The sequence below is a fragment of the Galleria mellonella genome, unplaced genomic scaffold, assembly GCF_026898425.1.
Source record: "Galleria mellonella isolate WM207_F2 unplaced genomic scaffold, CSIRO_AGI_GalMel_v1 utg266, whole genome shotgun sequence".
NCBI classification, from domain to species: domain Eukaryota; kingdom Metazoa; phylum Arthropoda; class Insecta; order Lepidoptera; family Pyralidae; genus Galleria; species Galleria mellonella.
In genome coordinates, this window is record NW_026442061.1 from 1,796,410 (window position 1) to 1,815,406 (window position 18,997).

The 18,997-nt window shown below is 35.4% G+C and overlaps 2 protein-coding genes and 1 pseudogene across 3 annotated transcripts in view; 1 reads left to right on the forward strand and 2 right to left on the reverse strand.

Annotated features, from left to right (window-relative positions):
• The window catches only part of LOC113516261 (espin), a 138,862-nt gene that overhangs the window by 23,617 nt on the left and 96,248 nt on the right, over positions 1-18,997 (forward strand). Inside the window, exon 1 of one of the 2 annotated variants that reach the window (XM_052895191.1) lies at positions 6,156-6,446. The exons of the other annotated variant lie outside the window; for it this stretch is intronic. Within the exon in view, the coding sequence (XP_052751151.1) occupies positions 6,352-6,446 (95 nt within the window). The 5' untranslated portion in view covers positions 6,156-6,351. Of the gene's footprint in view, positions 1-6,155; positions 6,447-18,997 lie in introns of those variants that run through there. 2 annotated transcript variants of the gene reach the window in all.
• Positions 514-1,668, reverse strand: LOC113519476 (uncharacterized protein K02A2.6-like). Its single transcript, XM_026904594.3, has one exon. It carries the CDS (start codon positions 1,666-1,668, stop codon positions 514-516), a length of 1,155 nt encoding a protein of 384 aa, XP_026760395.3.
• LOC116413025 (uncharacterized) lies at positions 3,151-4,685 on the reverse strand (annotated as a pseudogene).

The window sequence follows — 18,997 nt, forward strand, 5'->3', positions numbered from 1 at the left end:
AGTGAACGCTCTGCAACCTGTTTGGCGTTACAACTCGGAATTATCTAATGTTATAGCTGTTACAGGTGTAGTGTTGAAAAATTTTGGCGATAGATCAACGATAAGTTTATTACAGCATAAATTGTCAATTGTTATCTAATGTGACCTTAATAACAGTGCAGTCTTATAAAGCGTAGAAGTAAAACATAAAGATGAAGTAATAAATTATAAAATAATAATAAATACTAATAAATAAAATAATAAATTATGATTAAAAATTACTTTTGCTACTAGTTGATAAATAAAACCCGTGTGATTATTACTCCGTTTATTGCGCGACTGACACATACAATATATCAAAGTACCTACATCAATTATAACTATTTTTATACTTAAATACCCAACACCTCCACCCTTAATTCCTAATAATCATTTAATTAACTTTTAAACACAATATTTATGCAATGACATATTCACCCTTCCGTTTATATACTATGAATAAAATATACTATGATTAAAATCTATATTACATAATTATGTTTGATTCCAGATCGTTACATATTCATCCAATCCATAACGGACTGGTAGCCTACGCTCCCTGGCACTCCCCCATTCTGCCGGACTGGCCGCCCGCCCCGCTAGCGGCACCCTCGAGCCCTCCGACCCCTCACTTTCACCCGGGATAGGCAAAGATAGCAATTCTGGACACAGCCATGAATCCTTACGTTCCGTGTTACCGTTAGTTTGTGTGTCTATATCGTGCCTTTTCAATTGATCTATGTGCCTGTGTTTAATGGACTTGTCCTTAGTTTGAATATTATAATCAGTGCTGCCTAATTTTTCCAATATTATACCTTCTCCCCATTTGGTTTTTGTGCCGAACTGTCTATACCATACCCTATCACCCACTTCGAAATACCTCTGTGTCCCCCTAGCCGCCAGTTCCTGTTTGCGTTGTGCTGTTGACACGTGTTTCTCCCTATCAGGTCTTAAACAATCCAAACGCGTTCTAATGGATCTACCTAAAAATAATTGAGCCGGACTGTCACCCGTAGTATTATGTATTGTATTTCTATACATCAAAAGAAATCGATTCAATGCAGTTTCCGGTTCTACCTTTTGTAATATCGCTTTTTTAATCACCTTTTTGCACAATTTAACCGCATTTTCAGCCGCCCCATTAGACGCAGGATGATATACAGCTGAAAATAGATGTTCTATACCGTTAAATTTACAGAAATGCATAAGTTCCTCGCTCGAAAAAGGCGGTCCGTTATCGCTCACTATCTGCTTAGGAATTCCGTATCTAGAAAATAAATCTCTTAATTTATATATAACTTGTGAAGCTGTAGTAGACTTCATTTTGATCGCTTCTACCCACTTTGAACAAGCATCTACTATCACTAAATACTTAACACCTCCCATTGGCCCTAAAAAATCGAGATGTATTCTAGACCATGGCTTATTCGGCCAGGGCCACGAGCGCGTTTGGTGTGCACGCGGAGCGTCCGCTACTTGGCGCAAGTGGCGCACGCGGCGCACTGCCGCTCCACTGCCTCGTCCACCCCCGGCCACCACACGTAGCTGCGCGCGACACTCTTCGTTTTTACTATTCCCATATGTGTCTCGTGTAGCTCCTGCAAAATTCGCCTGAAGTTTGTACGGCACCACTACCCTATGTCCCCACATGATGCAATCTAACTCGGTATATAATTCATTTCTACGATTGAAAAAAGGTTGTAATTCTTTTATTTCATTATTAGTAGGCCAGCCTTCCCGAATATATCTAAGCACTCTGCTTAGTAGGGGATCTCTTTTTGTTTCTTTCCTTACATCATTATAATCTAACAGGAAAGCATCTGCTGCGAATGTAAATAAGTCTGCTCGGGACTGTCTTCCTCCTCTCCCCCTCCGCCTTATAAGCAGCTATTAGCCTCGAAAGCGCGTCGGCTGTATTATTTTCAGACGAAACATATTCTATTTTAAAATCGTATGCTGATAATATGAGGGCCCAACGTTGTAATCGACTGGCTGTCATATTGGGAATACCCGAACGTGGGCCAAATATACTAACTAATGGTTTGTGATCGGTCCGCAACACAAACTGCCTACCATACAAATACTGGTGGTATTTCTTTACAGCAAAAACTATAGCTAAAGCCTCCTTATGTATTTGGCTATAGTTGCGTTCTGCAGGCGTGAGAGCGCGCGAAGCATACGCTACGACTCGTTCCGCGCCACTGCCTCCGCCGCCGGGCACGCTCTGCGACAGCACTGCCCCGATACCGTGTGCACTCGCATCGCACGTGACCATCACCGGCAGAGATGCGTCATAGTGAGCGAGCACCTCACTGCTACTTAATAAACATTTAACTCTTTCAAATGCTGATTGATGACATTTTAACCAAACCCACTTTTTATTATTTTTTTTTAACAACTCATACATTGAACTCAAATAACTGCTTAAATTTTTAATAAACTTTCCATAAAAGTTTATCATTCCAAAGAATGATTTTAATTCTGAGACATTGGCAGGAGCCCTCATTTTTAATATTGGATTAATTTTTTCCGGGTCTGCCCTAAATTTCTTTATTTATAATGTAGCCCAAATATTTTATTTCCTTCGAAAAAAAATACATTTTTGTTTCTTTATTTTAAGTCCATGACTCTTCAATTTTTCTAACACAGCTATCAAACTTTTAATATGCTCTTCTTCTGTTCGCCCTCCTATACAGATGTCATCAAGAATATCGTAACATGTGGTATGTCTTTTAACAAATTATATATGATTCGTTGGAAAATTCCCGGACTTGAAGCCAAACCATAGACAAGTCGTTTGTATTTGAACAAACCGCGATGTGTATTGATAACAGTGAGGTCGGTGGAGTCCTCAGATAACCGTATTTGTGCATAATATGTGACAAATCTAATTTACTAAATATAGTACTTCCACTTAATCTCGCAAATAAGTCCTCGATTTTTGGCACAGGGTACTTATCAACTAATAAGACACGATTTAGTGTAACCTTATAATCGACACATAAACGTAAAGATCCATCAGCTTTATGAACAATTACTAACGGTGTAGCCCAATCAGAGTGGTCGACGGGCTCGATGACGCCGGCGCTCATGCATAGCATCTAGCTCGGCGTCGACCCGCTCTCGTACCGCTTACGGCAGCGGTCGCGCCCGGCAGAATACGGGCTGCGCATGCGGCCGAAGGCGCAAAACGGCGCATTCGCCCGTATAACAACCCAACCCATTCTCGAACACTTCAGAATATCTGGAAATAAATATTTTTTTTACAATCATTAATATTCAATTTACAATTATCCTTTCTAACATTATTTATACATATTTTAGGAATATCTATATCGAGTTCCGCCAACCACTGTCGGCCCAGTAAACTAGTCGTACCACTATTTATAACATACAAATCTAAAGTTTTATATAACAATCCATATTTTACATTTACTTCGATAAATCCAACAGGTTTTATTCGACTACCATCATAGAATCTTAACATTAAGTTACAAGGATTTATCGGAATATCAAAAAATAATTCTGTGTACATTTTTTCACTTATGCACGACAAAGCCGATCCCGTGTCGACTTCCATGGTGATGACTCGATTATTAATGCAAACTGTCACGCTTACCGGTTTATATTGTCCTAAAGACATCTGATATACTGCTTCATCACTGTCAGACGCGTTACCGTCAGCTTCCTACAGATATTCCATCTGATGACCCGCATCGAAACCCTCACGCACCCAAATTGGCTAGTTTCCTTGCTATCGAGTCGCTTCGCATTGTTTCCGGTGCCATAACCGCGCCCCCGGCTCCGTATCTCCTGATTACGTTGGACGCCCCTTCCGCGCTGGATATTAGCTCCCCGCTGAACGCGATATCGGGGCCCAGCCGTCCACGCCGCATCATCTCCATATAACCCTTGTTCTTTTACTGGACATACTCTCCGTAGATGTCCCTTTTGGTTACAACGGCTACAGACATAGTCTCTGAACTTGCACTGTTTATACGTGTGATGGATGTCACCACACCCCAACAACTGGACTCGTGAAGTTTATTTCGCGTTGTGATATTGCCCTGCCTTGCAACATGCGAAATGAAACTCCTTCTTCCTTATTCTCGACAACCTGAGCGTCCCGCTCCGCCGCCTCCAAAGACAACGACAATGAAAGTGCTCTTTCAAAATCTATCTTCTCCTCTGCAAACAGCCTTTGTCGGATTCCGTCGCTTAATATTCCACAAATAAATTGATCTCTCATATTTTCATTAAAATTTAAATTAAATTCACAATTGGCCGCCATTTTCTTTAACTGCGCCACATATTGTGCAACTGACTGACCGTTACTTTGCCTACACTGTCTAAACCTATATCGCTCCGCCAACACCGACGGTTTCGGTTGTAAAAACTTTTGCACTGTGTAACTAGTTCACTGTATGTTTTCTTACACGGTTTACTCGGACTGCACAAATTCACCATAAGTTCATAGGCCGCGTCACCAACCACCGATATAAGTGTCGGTACTTTCAGTTCATCTTTAACCGTATTTGCCTTGAAATACATGTCCATCCGATCTATATATAACTTCCAATTGCCCTCTTGCACGTCAAACTCACTTAGTTTTCCCACTGACATTTTTTTTTTTTTTTGCTATTTTAATCCTCGTCGCCACTGATAAATAAAACCCGTGTGATTATTAAAATAAAATAATTGACACATACAATATATCAAAGTATACATCAATTATAACTATTTTTATACTTAAATACCCAACACTAGTCATTATGTGAAGGTGGCGTTTAGTAAGCTTTCGTAAACATACTAAAATGAAAATGTATTCAAATTAATAACAAATGATATTAAAATTCAAATAAATAATAAATACTAATGGACATATTGCATAGTATATGTAGTTACGTATATGGATTATTATCACATCAGCTGTTAACTGTACACTGCTGAACGTAACCTAACCTCCCCATAAGGGGGGGAAAGGGATTGTTAGTACTATTACTAGTATTATACCCAACCAGGTCGACTTCTTCGCGGTTCTCCCTGGAAACTATCATGGTTAATTCCTGATGAATTCATTACGATGGTCTAACTGACCTGTTTTCATTCTCATCTATCACCCTTCACTGGTGCTCCGCCAGCGTATCCCGTTAGTGCAGGCGAGGTTACTATAACATTTTCGCCCATAAAAAAAAATGGAAGGGAATAAAAAAGGGAAGTATATGAGTACTAGATTACTAATAGACATACAATATTTTAAACATTATTTCTTATATGTAATTATATTAGATATATCCATATGGTATATAGGTATACAGAAAAATATAAATAGACAGGCATGAATACAAGTGCGAGAATCGAACTTATGACCATTCTAAGGTGAGGCGGTAGAAAAAATACAACAATATTTTTCCTAGTTGTAGGACAGCATATACTCTACTACCACAGATAGTACATCTAATACTATACTATTACTACTACCTACTTCAAAATCATTGACATGTGCAATTATAGTATTGAATATTGAACTTAGAAACTGAAACCGCAACGTATATAATGTAATAACATGGTTTTAAGTACCAAAATAATAAAAACAAAATGAGTATGTACGCTTCGGTGGTTGCATAGAGCAATTCGAGAGGTAAAGAGGCGTAACCTGACTACACTTAAATATGTGTAGTATGTTTGATTTGACTGATTTTAGATATTTATATTTTAATTTTTTTACGTATATTTATTTAGGATATTGAACACAACAAATCAAAAAAAAAAGACATAACTTTTTTTGATTTTAATTTGATTTTGATTTTAACAGTGTTACAATTTTACAAAAGTTCCTAAAGTTTCTGCAAATGCAAATTTCTGCAATTACTCAATACAAGTTAAATTAAATATTTCTATATTATTTAGGTATAAAACAAAATTTATCTTTTTTATACATATCATGATAAATTGACTTTTTAAAATCTAATATATTGTGCATTGTTATAGTACACATAGAACAGTTGCGAAAATTTACACCTATTCCTCACTATACAGTATTTTCTACGATTATAGCGCCGTCATTGTAATTCGAATATTAAAGAGCATCGCCAACAAAGCACTGTTGCACACATTACTTATGTGCATCTCGTGCTTTCACATACACGCATACAACATCAATGTTATTACTTCGATTGTGTTTATAGAATTTAGTTCTCAGTGTTCGTGACATTTCCCAGCGTGTCTCTAGTGTTTACGTTCGAATTTTAAAATGGGTTATAAAAGAATTTTCTTTATAATAAGTATCTAAATTTTGTTGTTACTCTGTAACATTTTTGAATATAGAACGTTATGTGGTATATAGTGTTGACATTGTTTTTAATATGGCTGCTGGAGAGTTTCCGCCGGAAGGAGACCAATTCTATGTCCCACGCATGTGTGCAAATGTTAGTATAGTTTTGTAATTATCTAAAGAATAAAGCCTTTATTGTAATTATTACACGGAGATTTGTAAAAAAAAGTCGTCTTTATGGGTATCTCGTTCCCATTTATGTTTGTATTATCAGGTAGCTGTTATTATGAGATTGTATTTAGACGTGAAATCAGTGAAATTACAGGATGGGATGAATAACACAGGTTTTATATCTCAATATTTTATAATTAGTCTTTAGGTACCGCATGAGGGGTACTATGGGCATCAAAGTGTTTTATACCATGTGCAGGGTGCTGTTTATGTTTATGGAGCACGGTTACTGTTACAATTATCCATTAGGACTATCATTTTGTTTTTTTTTTTGTATATAAAAAAAATATTAATATCTTAAGAGCATTCATACCGAAGCTTACCGTAGTGTAGTAACGTGGGAATTATTTTATTATCAATTTTCAAAAATAATAGAACAATTTTAATATATTATATAAATATTTCTGATTATTTAAAACATTTGGTTATAACAAACTTTACATAAAAAAAAAATTATACAACTTAGAATGGCAAACAAGCTGACGGCCCACCTGATGGAAAGTGGTAACCGTCGCCTATAGACATGAGCAGTACCATGAACATAACAGAGTATACTGTTTCGCCCATGATACCCCTCATGCGTTGCCATTCCTGCGGACTCAGGTGTTATTTCTCTGTACCCAGTAAATTCACGCCATAACCCACTCTTTAAACCGAAACACAGCCATGCAAACACAACTGCTTCACGGTTGAAACACAAATGGGACAGAGGTGCCCAAGCAATCGACTTTTATACAAAGTGTCCCTCTGGTAAATACAAAATTGATGATCTAGCGACTGAACACAGCACTTTATCGTCGTGGTTGTGGGTTCGACACACCCCGTACAATACAAACATTTATATTCTTTAGTAGATAGATAAACATTTTATTTTAATCATCTATGTTACATGTAAATTTACAACTAAATGCATACAATCTTATAAGTTACATAACTATAAAAATAAAATACAAAAGATAAAATACAAAAATATGTTTTCACCATGTGTCAGTGACCTAAACAGAGTATATCTGTTTGTGTTCCAAAAAAAAGTAGGTAAGTATAGTTGTTTATCCACAATACAAGTTTTGCTTAGTTTCGTTACAGATGGCGTTGTGTCATATGTTTAGTGAGATTATTGTTGTTGTATGAACAAAAATTTTTAAAACATTTCATTTTTTTTTTTTTTTTTACAACACAGGGGGCAAACGAGCATGCGGCTCACCTGATGGTAAGTGACTACCGCCGCCCATAATCACCCACAACACCTACGGCATTGCAGGTGTGCTGCCGGCCTTTTAAAAAGGAATATGCTCTTTTCTTGAAGGTTATGTTGTCGTATCGGTTCGGAAATACTGCTGCTGGAAGTTGATTCCAAAGAGTGGTTGTGCGTGGGAGAAAGTGCCTTGAAAAACGCACGGTGGAGGACCGCCACTCGTCCAGATGGTTGGGATGAAATTTTAGTTTATGGCGGGTTGTACGATGGTGAAAATCAGTAGCAGGTATCAATCCGAACAATTCTTCAGAGCACTCCCCATGATAAATTCGGTAGAAGATGCACAGAGATGCAACATCTCTACGCAGTTTCAGTGGGTCGAGCCGGACAGTAAGACGCCGATCGTCAACAATTCGAGCTGCCCGACTTTGAATGCGGTCTAATGGAAGGAGTTGGTACTGTGGCGCTTGCCCACAGGTGAGAACAATTCCATGTGTGGCCTCACTTGAGCTTTATACAGTTTTTTTCTGGCGTGAAATACCGTCTTTATTGAGCACCCCCAACTTTTTGGAAGCTATCTTAGCTTTTTCCTCCAGAATAGAATAGAATAGAATAGAAATCATTTATTCAAATAAACTTACATTGAAGCACTTTTGAAAAGTCATTACATTTTTTTTAATTTACCGCTCGTTCGGAAAGCTGTCTCATCACAAGAAGAACGAGCAAGAAACTTGCGTGATGCTCTTTTAAATAATTTTATTATTATTTTACATTTTTAAGTTTAATTGTGTGAATACAAACCACCAATTAGCACTAATTCAATTATATCAAAAAGAAAAAAAAAAAAATTGAATACATAACCAACTGGTTAAACAATTAATAAGAGGAAATCAGTCATAGTGATTAGAGCAGACCAGTCCCTACAAGCAGCACCCGTTCACGAGTATGACGGATGTGCCAGCCATCACTGCGCTCGACCATAAGCGTAAATGGGCCCACCACGCCGCCACAAGTCTGGACATTTTAGTGAGCATGACTACTCAAAACACTAGACCACGTCAAAGCTACTCACAATTGCCATCTGATAGTTATAGTATTCACATTTTACATAAGAATGCATGCGGCAATTAATACAAAAAACCGCTACGCTTTCATATTTCTAAAATTAATCAATTAAATCAAGAAAGCAATGAGAAAAAAAAATTATAACGTTGTATGCTAATAAACTAATTATTTACTTGATATGTTGTCATCTATGAATTCGTCTATCCTGTAATAGGCTTTCTTACATAAAAATTGTTTAATATAAGATTTGAATTGCCTCTCTGTCAGATTTAATGCAGATTCCGGCAGTTTATTATAAAATCTTATGCAATTACCATAGAATGAATTACTGATTTTGTGCAGACGGCATTTATAAAATAAGCTTATTTATATTGCGTAAGTTTCTACTTGTACAGTCTTTGAGTTTTTTAAAACTCTCTAAGTTCTTCCGTGTATACATAATATTTTCATAAATGTATTGTGAAGTAACTGTGAGGATATTTGAGTCTTTAAAGCACTGACGTAATGACTCTCTTGAACCCATACCATAAATAGAACGTATGGCTCTCTTTTGTAAAACAAATATAGTATTTATATCGGCTGCTTTAACCCACAGCAGTATGCCATAAGACATTATGCTATGGAAATAACTAAAATATACAAGTTTAGCCGTCGCCACGTCTGTTAATTGCCTAATTCTTCTAATTGCATATGCAGCAGAACTGAGTCTACTGGCCAATTTTGAAATATGGGGCCCCCATTGTATTTTCGAGTCCACTGTTATACCAAAAAAACTGTATCATTAACAAAATTTACTATTTCGTCATTAAGCAATAACTGTGTATTTATTAGTCTTACATTAGGAAGTGTAAATTTTATACACTTTTTTTTGGAATTTAATAATAGGTTATTACATGTAACCAATTTAATATTAGACATAGCACAATTTACAATCTAATTGATTACTTTGACGTCCAATTTTAAACACTAACGAAGTATAATCCGCAAACAGCACTATATCTGCAATTTTCTCTACCATAAAGTGGAAGGTCATTTATGTAGATTAAAAAGAGATAGGGGCCTAAGATTGACCCTTGTGGAACGCCCATCTTAATATTAGCTCCCTTAGATTTTACACCGTCAATATCTACAGTTTGAACCCTATCCTCTAAATAAGTTCTCATTAATTTTAGATCATTATCTCTTATACCATAATGTTCGAGCTTGTACAAAAGCGTTTTATGATCCACAAAATCAAATGCCTTTGATATGTAACAAAAAACTCAGAGAGCATCCTGTGACCTCTCCCAAGATTCGAAAATATGTGTCATTAGCGCAACACCTGCGTCAGTGGTAGACTTGCCGGCGGTGAAACCATATTGCTGACTGTGAAGCAGTCCGTTAACCCTGAAGTGATGTAACATTTGATTTAACATTATCTTTTCAAACACCTTACTTAGAACTGGCAAAATAGATAAAGGTCTATAGTTCCCTGGCTCAAATTTATCTCCTGATTTAAATAGTGGGATTAATTTGCTAAATTTCATTAAATGTGGAAAAACGCCATTATCAATACATTTATTAAAAATAGTGGCTAGATATGGAGCAACAATATCTATGAAAGAACTAACTAATTTTACAGACATGCCCCAAAGGTCTTCCGTATTTTTTAAATTTAGCTGTTTGAATATTTTTATGATATGAAAGGGGCTAACATGTGAAAATTTAAATCTTAAAGAACAACAACCGATATTAGTCTCTAGTAATTTTTTTGCTCGAGATTGAGATGAGTCCAGAGAAGATGTAATATCAATCGGAATATTAGCAAAAAAATCTTCAAAAATATTAACTACATCTTTTGTTGTTGTTATTAATTTATTATCATAATTTAATGTAAATTGATTACAGGCTATTTTAGATCTTCCAGTTTCTTTATTTATAATGCTCCAGATGGTTTTAATTTTGTCAGAAGACTGCTTAATTTGTTTATTAAAATAATTAGACTTAGCCATAATACAAACTTTTTTAAAAATTTTAGAATAATTTTTTACATAAGTGGTGAATTTGTCATCAAATCGATATTTTTTTTGATCGTATAAATCAAACAAAATATTTCTACTTTTAAGTATTCCTACTGTTGCCCATTCCGTGAATTTAGATTTAACATGAACTTCTTTTTCTTGAAAAATTGTTCATATTCTCCGGATAAAATATTAATTAGCTTGGTGTAAAGATAATCAGGATTATTACTAGATTGTAACAGCAAATCCAATTTATTTTTAATCGCGCTTTTGTATTTATTAATATTGTAAACGTTTATTTGTCTTTTTGATTTTTTATTATTGTTGACTTTATTGATTTGACTGCTAAACTTAACAACTTGACCACAGTGATCTGAAGGAAGTTTATTTATTATGAATTTTTCTGTATACTCGCAGTTACAAAAAAACATTGTCAAGACAAGTAGCAGACGTGGCAGTTACACGAGTGGGTTCATGAAAGACATGACATAAATCAAATGACTGAAATAAACTAATAATTTTTGTACATGTGGGTGTGTTACAAAGAATATCAACGTTAAAATCTCCACATACAATAATTTTTTTAATACTATTAAATACTTTTTTTAAAATATCCTCCATCACCCCTTCAAAAACATTGTAATCACTATTAGGAGGCCTGTACACACATATAAGGATATAATTTTCTAGTTCTATACAAGATAATTCTATACAACACTCAATAGAAAGTCTAACAATGTCAGCACGTTCCTTTACTTTAATATTATTTCTTGCAATTATCATTCTGTTAACTGACTTTCTATTGAAGCAGCTGACAACGTTATAATTATTTAAATTGAACATCATATTCTTTCTTTAAGCCAATGTTCTGTGAAACAGACAATATCAATATTATACTTTTCTAAAAATAATTGTATAATTAACTCGCTGCCGGGAAGACTTTGTATGTTCTGATGAACAATTATTAATTCTGATTGCTTTCCCTTTGTCTTTGTGAGCAGTTTAAATCTGCAGTCATAGTACTTATGTCACAAACATTAATAGAATTATCTGTTATGTCAGCATTTTTATGTTTAAGTTTACCATGTAAACTGTTCATGTAGTCAATATTATAAGCCACTAAAGTGGCTATTTTATTTTTAGATGATTTAGAAAGATACATTGTATCTTTTGTCAAATAAAAATCACAAAGTGTCCCTCTGGTAAAACTATTAGTATCAAAAAATGTCAAAATGTCACTATGACGACATGTCAATGTATGTAATAAGTTATTCAGGTAATGTACCTTACTGTTAATTTTTTTATGAAGATGTCTATTTGTGTAAGGAAAAGCGCACAATACAATCTTATACACATTTAATTGTAATAAATATTCAATTCCTTTAATTACATCCTGTCTATTTAATTGAATACTATTACCAAAAAATAACACAATTGTGGTCATATTGTTCATTTTCGTAGACTTAATTTTATTTATTATTTGTGTAAATGATGCTTCTGGCATGCAAGTTTAATAAATCACCCTTAAGATGATAAAATAGACCCAAAGTTACAGCCTATTCTGTCAGAGAACACCATTGTGCTACTCTTAGGGTTACAGTCACTGGCACAAACACCCTGAACTTCATTTTCCAGCACAGTTACAACTGAATTATTATTTGATATATTTGTGTGATTACATGTACAATGCTTAGTCAACGACTCAAAACGGTCAGCATTGTATTTACTGACATCAATCAGATCATCCATTGCTAAAATATGCTCCTGGATTTGTTTCTGAGAGATAATATACTTTGTATTTAAATCATGAAGCGAAGATTCTAAACTATTGATTTTTGAAGTTAGGTAGTCTGTATCAATGTCATATAACTTTTGGCTTTCCACTAACTTATTATTACACTTATTAATGTAATCATGCAATTTTAAATTATTCAAAGTGGTTTTTTTCAATAATTGTCCCTTTTTGCAACGCTTATTTAATATATTCCGATTCTTAATTATAAACTTTTTTAGTTGCAGATGACCGCAAAACTGGACGTCGCTAGATATATCGACGCCAAGAATCCCCAGACTCGACTTATTATCAAGGGAAGTGCCCTGAAAGTGAGGAGATGCGACAAACGGTGTCTTTTTTGCGGTGAACGCGCAGACTTGTGTCTTCTTAGGGTTAAAGTGAACAAGATTGCGTTCACCCCAGATCGAAACTTTATCGAGTGAAGTTTCGATTTCAGACACAAGTCTGTTCCGGAGCTCATCGGTATGTGCCCGCGAGATCTTTGCATGACCAGTGTATAATGCATCTCCTGTACTGTCGTCCGCATAACAATGAATATCACTGATCTGTAACATATCATTGATATGCAGAAGAAAGAGTGTCGGAGATAGTACACAGCCTTGCGGGACACCAGCATTCACAGGTTTTAAGTCAGAGCATGCTCCGTCGACTACGACCTTAATGCTACGTATCCTTAAGAAAGCTGGCGACCCAACTGCACAATCTCGCGGGCAACCCAAACGAAGGTAGTTTCGAGATTAGTGCCCTATGCCACACCCGATCAAAGGCTTTCGCAATATCCAGACTAACAGCTAAGGCCTCTCCCTTATTCTCGATTGCCACCGCCCATCGGTGTGTTAAATAAATTAAAAGATCACCAGCCGAGCGTCCTCGTCGAAAGCCGTACTGGCGGTCTGAGATCAGCTGGCGATCCTCTAGGTACCGGAGCAGTTGATCGTTAATAACTGATTCCATGACTTTCGAGAATAAGGAAGTAATAGCTATGGGCCTATAGTTAGCTGGATCTGAGCGGTTTCCTTTTTTAGGGATCGGATGCACCAAAGCAGTCTTCCAAAACTTTGGGACTATACCTGATGAGTAACAGAGCCGAAAAAGACGCGTAAGAACCGGAGCCAACTCTGGTGCGCACGTCCTAAGCACAATTGGAGGAATGCCATCGGGCCCACTCGACTTATGGATTTCAAGGGAGAGAAGTGCTCTACGCACTGATCTTTGCGTGAATTTAACATTCGGCATAGAGCTCTTACAACGCGGAATGGTCGGCGGTAGTTTCTCTCCGTCATCCAACGTCGAGTTTGATGCAAAGAGAGATCCAAGGAGATCGGCCTTCTCTTTGGCGTTCAGAGCCAACGAGTTATCCTCCCTGCGCAATGGTGGAAAAGATGACTGACAGAAATTCCCTTGTGCAGCTTTGGCAAGAGACCAGAAAGCTCGAGATCCCGAAGGTAAACTGGCCAATCTCTTGCCAATTCTACCAATATGCTCTGACTTCGCTGTGGCCAAAACTCTTTTGAAGGACCTAGAGGCAAAGTTATACTTCTTCATATTTCATATTTCGGTATGAATGCTCTTAATCAATATAATAATAATTTTAAAATATCTTAAATTCCCATAACATACTCGTATGATTAGACGAACTTCCACGAGCATTTTTCTTTTATGGTCCTCGTTAGCACGTTTGTTCAAGTACCTACTTGCATCACTTTCGTAAAGTGCGACCTTGAACAATCAATGGTTTAAGGTCACTAACAATATCATCGCTTTCACAAATATCCGAGCGGCCAGCAACAATCGACAGTGCTGTCTGATTGCACATAATTGGTGGCACTTTTTGCGCCTGAGCAATGTAAATTAATCGTCGTATAGTTCTTCAGGCAGCTGAAGCGTGACTATTGCTCGTCTGGGCATGTGGAGACACCATATTAGCATATTGTGTATGCAGTTATTTAGTGCAATCAAAAATTGTCATAATTATGACCAGAGGGAGACTTTGTACAAAAGTCGTCTCTCGTATATCTGCCGTAAAAGAGTTATGTTCGTATAGCTGCGTTTCAGTTTCAAATGGTGCGATATGGCAATGAGATTACAGGGTATATCGGGATAACCCTTTGCAATGGTATCGTGTGAAGGGTATCATAGGCGACACCGTATAGTCTGTTATGCCCATGGAACTGTTCATGTCTATAGGCGATGGTTGTCATTTTCTATCAGCTGGGTCATAAGCTTGTTTGGCATTCTAAGTTGCTAAAAATTTTTTTTTTAAAACTGTCATATTGAAATGATTAATACAGGTGTACCACTACTACTCGTATCTATGTTGCCATCTGGTGCCAAGAGTTTCTAAGCCATCTTTATTATCTAACTTAGTTTATTGGGCGATGCCTTTACGTGCCCTCCGAAGCATAAAGCAAGTGATTATTATAAATCAAATAGGACTGAGATTGTTGAATAATAACTATCGTGAGTTATGACTTAATAGACTTCCTTATTCATGAACGAATTCAATAGAAGCCCTTATTCATGAGCGCAGTTTACAGCTGTTCGAAATTAGTCAGGTATCGTCGAATTTAGAACGCAAGCAAAGTCGATATAAATAATTACAATAGGATTAAGATTTTTGAAAATTCTGACTTTTAGGCTGGGATTCGTTCTTAAGAACTCCGTCAAGCTGTGTGTGACTGAGCTCTATTCGCGTTTGGGGACAATAAGTACAGGACCACATTTCATGCACTGGAGTAAGTTCTATTAATTGTATAAAGAGAGGTAACTTAATAAAATAAAAATAAAATAAATGTTAAGAGCTACAAATATTAGTCGAATTTGGATTTTTTTGGAAGGCACTTATTAAAATTTATTTTTTGCTACTGGTAAACGAATCTCCTTCTTTCAGGTTAGATCAGTCGTCTTAAATATTAGGTGCAGTTAGGAAGCGATATGTATAGACATAAAAAATGGTCAGTTTCCGTAATTGAAACCAACTTTCCAGCAATTTCCACGGCATGATTGATATCATTTTAGGAACCGATGATAATATCTCAGAAGTAGGAAATTGTGGTTTTGTATAATAAAAGTGCACTTCTGGGGTTTCTTTTTAATAGAGAATAAAATGAGGTTTAAAGCCTGGCGAGGTTTTCCCTAGACATTACAGTGTGGGGTTCTTCAAAAAGATTTCTCCAATAAGGTTTCTTCAGGGTCGGCAACGTGCAAGTGACACCATAATGTTGAAGACGCACATAAGCTACAGTGACCGTTTCCTATTAGAGGAGCTGTGTGCTTGTTTGCCACCTTTGTGGTGAAAAAATATTTGATGTGATTTAGTAGCTTATATTTGAGGGTATGGTGTAAATTATGGAATATATCGGGGTTCTTTACATTTCCTATACTTTTTTGACACTTTTTCTCTGTTCGTTTTAAAATATATTGAGTTTTACGTGACGTCGATTTTTATTGTTCACCGGTTACAATCTATTGCACATAAAAAAGTACAATTATACAGTAATTTCAAAGTTTAATATAAAGTACAAGTACAATGACAATAATTTATTACAAATCCATTGAGAGTAAAATTTTTTCAGTTAATATTAAACTTTCGTTGTTTACACATATTTACATTCAGGATCGGTACTTAATGTTACATTATTTTTCCTGTAAAAGGTACGTAAACAATATAATAATATCTATGTACCTTTATAAGCATACATATAAAATATTTCTATTCTAGTTAAGATAGAATATTTATGTGGATCATAGACATAGTATAACATACCCAGGTACTTGATTTAAGATGTAAACATAGATATATATTTATATTTTTCACTTTACATAATACTTCCGCTAAAGTATCAAATTTAAACAGTAGAGATAGTTTAGGGACCAGTACTTCGGAATCAACCTCATTATGTTAGATAACAAGTACCTACTTGGTGCATTTGCAATTAAAATTATAAAACAAATGTTTTATTCATATCCGTTTGTTACTTTAAGCGTGATTGAGTAATAAACATTCAAACTGTCCAAACATTAAAATAAATAGACATCTTCACAAAATTTACATTTTATGATATTATAATAGAATCTATAAATTTTTTATCAATTGCAGTCTCATAATATTAGTTCTTTTAAATCTATCAATTCAGATTTTTTTATGCAACTTAAAATGGCAAACAAGATGATGGCCCACCTGATGGAAAGTGGTAATCGTCGCTTATAAACATGAATAGTACCATGGACATAACAGATTATACTGTTTCGCCCATGATACCCCCCATGCGTTGCCATTCCTGAGGACTCAGTTGTTATTTCTCTGTACCCTGTCAATTCACTGCCATATCCGATCCTTCAAACCGAAACACAGCCATGTAAACACAACTGCTTCACGGTAGAAACACGAATGGGACAGAGGTGCCCAAGCAATCGACTTTTGTACAAAGTCTCAGTAAAAAGTTTTAACAAAGGTTCTCATGTACATTAATTTATCAATTATCACTCATTAAACGACACGACTTTCTTTACTCACTTTAAAAATTTTACATGGCAATTCTCGTGCTTATATTAAAAAATATGTTTTATATAATTGATTTCATGTTCTGTTTACTTTGTATGTTATTTCCGTAGCAATTTTCACTAATTGCTGTACGTTATTGAGCAGTCATCGCGATCGTGGGTGCGCGGTTGTAATGGACAGTTTTCGTGTAAACTTTTACTATACATATGTACTTTAGTAAAGAGGTGTTGACAGTAGTAATTAGTCACATGTGACTTTCGATACTTCAACTTTATTTGACTATGAATTTAAGATTGTGTAAACACTGTTTTAGTCTATTAGTACTTTAGCCGATTCTGAAGCGTCATTTCTTTTAAATTACCTTTTTAAACTAATATTTTAATTTTATAATTTCGCAAAATTGCTGTTTTTTTTTTTTGGTTATGTACCAAAAACAAAATTAATAATAATTTTAATTTATTAGAAGTTTATAATAATACTTTATTCGAAATGTCTAAATTAAGTTTGTATTGGTCCTTAGAATAAAGATTTGTGGTGTCAAATTGAAATTGTATTATATATATATATGTATATATATATATATATATATGCATATATATATATATATATATATATATATATATATATATATATATATATATATATATATATATATATATATATATATATATATATATATATATATTTATATGTATATTATATATGTATATGTATATATATAATATACATACATATGTATACGGCCGTGCGGTCCCGGCATATAATGGCCACCCTTTCCTTTCCCGTGGGTGTCGTAAGAGCCGACTAAGAGAGATATATCTAAAGCCTAGCTGCGGTTGTGATTCCGCGTGCCAAGCGTGACAATTACGGGCAAAACCCCCCAAGGGATAGGCTTATGTTCAGCAGTGGACACTTAAAGGCTGATACGCATACGCACACTAAAACATACACTAATTATAACAATTAGAAACTATGTAAGCAAAAGTGAACTTATCTCTAAGCGGAATCTCTTCCAGTCACCTAACACAGTGGCATAGGAAGTCGTATGTTAGAGTTAAAGAAATAGCTGCTCAGAATCGACCTTATTCATATACGTATGTTGGCATCTTATGTAGAGATACATTTATACTTTTATGCAAATTGTTATTATTAGATTATTAAAGAAAGATAAGGCGATAATAACAATTTGTGGCAAAATAAAAATGTTTTCGTGTACAATTTCAGTATAACCGCATTAGTTGTTTATATAATGAGGTGAGCATTTGGCAAATTGTATTTATTTCATACTTTTCATTTCACAATATTTTAGAAGAATCATATTGTTATATGATCATGTCATAATAGTGAATTTAAAAAAAAATGTTTATTAAAAATTAATAATATATCTTAAATACATAATTAGGACTTTACGCGATGAAAAAACCTTTGTTCTGTTGTGACCATGACGTGGTGCAATCCAAGTTGTAAAGTCGGCAATAAAGAAGCAGGTATGTAGGTACTATTTACCTGCAAAGGCTTTTTCATCGCGTTAAGTCCTGATTTTATATTTAAAATATGTGTAAACAACGCGAAAGCTTAAAATTAATAAATATAAGAATTGCAAGCAATTTGACTGCCCACTTAGCGAAACTTAGAAAGTAGCAACTGGTAGACGAATATTTGTTTTAAATGTTATACGGTTATTGGTGAGGAAATCCATGCTGTAGTCTCTAGGGAAGGCCTCGGCAGGAAGATTACTCTACAACTTGAGTGTTCGTGGGAAGAAGCTTCTCTGTAACCGCACTGTGCGTGACCATGGCGAGCGGTGTGATGGTGAAAGGTGGTTATAGATATCATATCGTAAAGTTCTTCATAACAGAACACGTTATACGGGCGGTAGAAGATGTAAAGAGAAGCAAAGTCTCGCTTTAAACTA

Excerpts from the sequence above, each read along its gene's own strand:
- LOC113519476 (XM_026904594.3), bottom strand. The coding sequence starts at position 1,668 with ATGTGGGGACATAGGGTAGTGGTGCCGTACAAACTTCAGGCGAATTTT.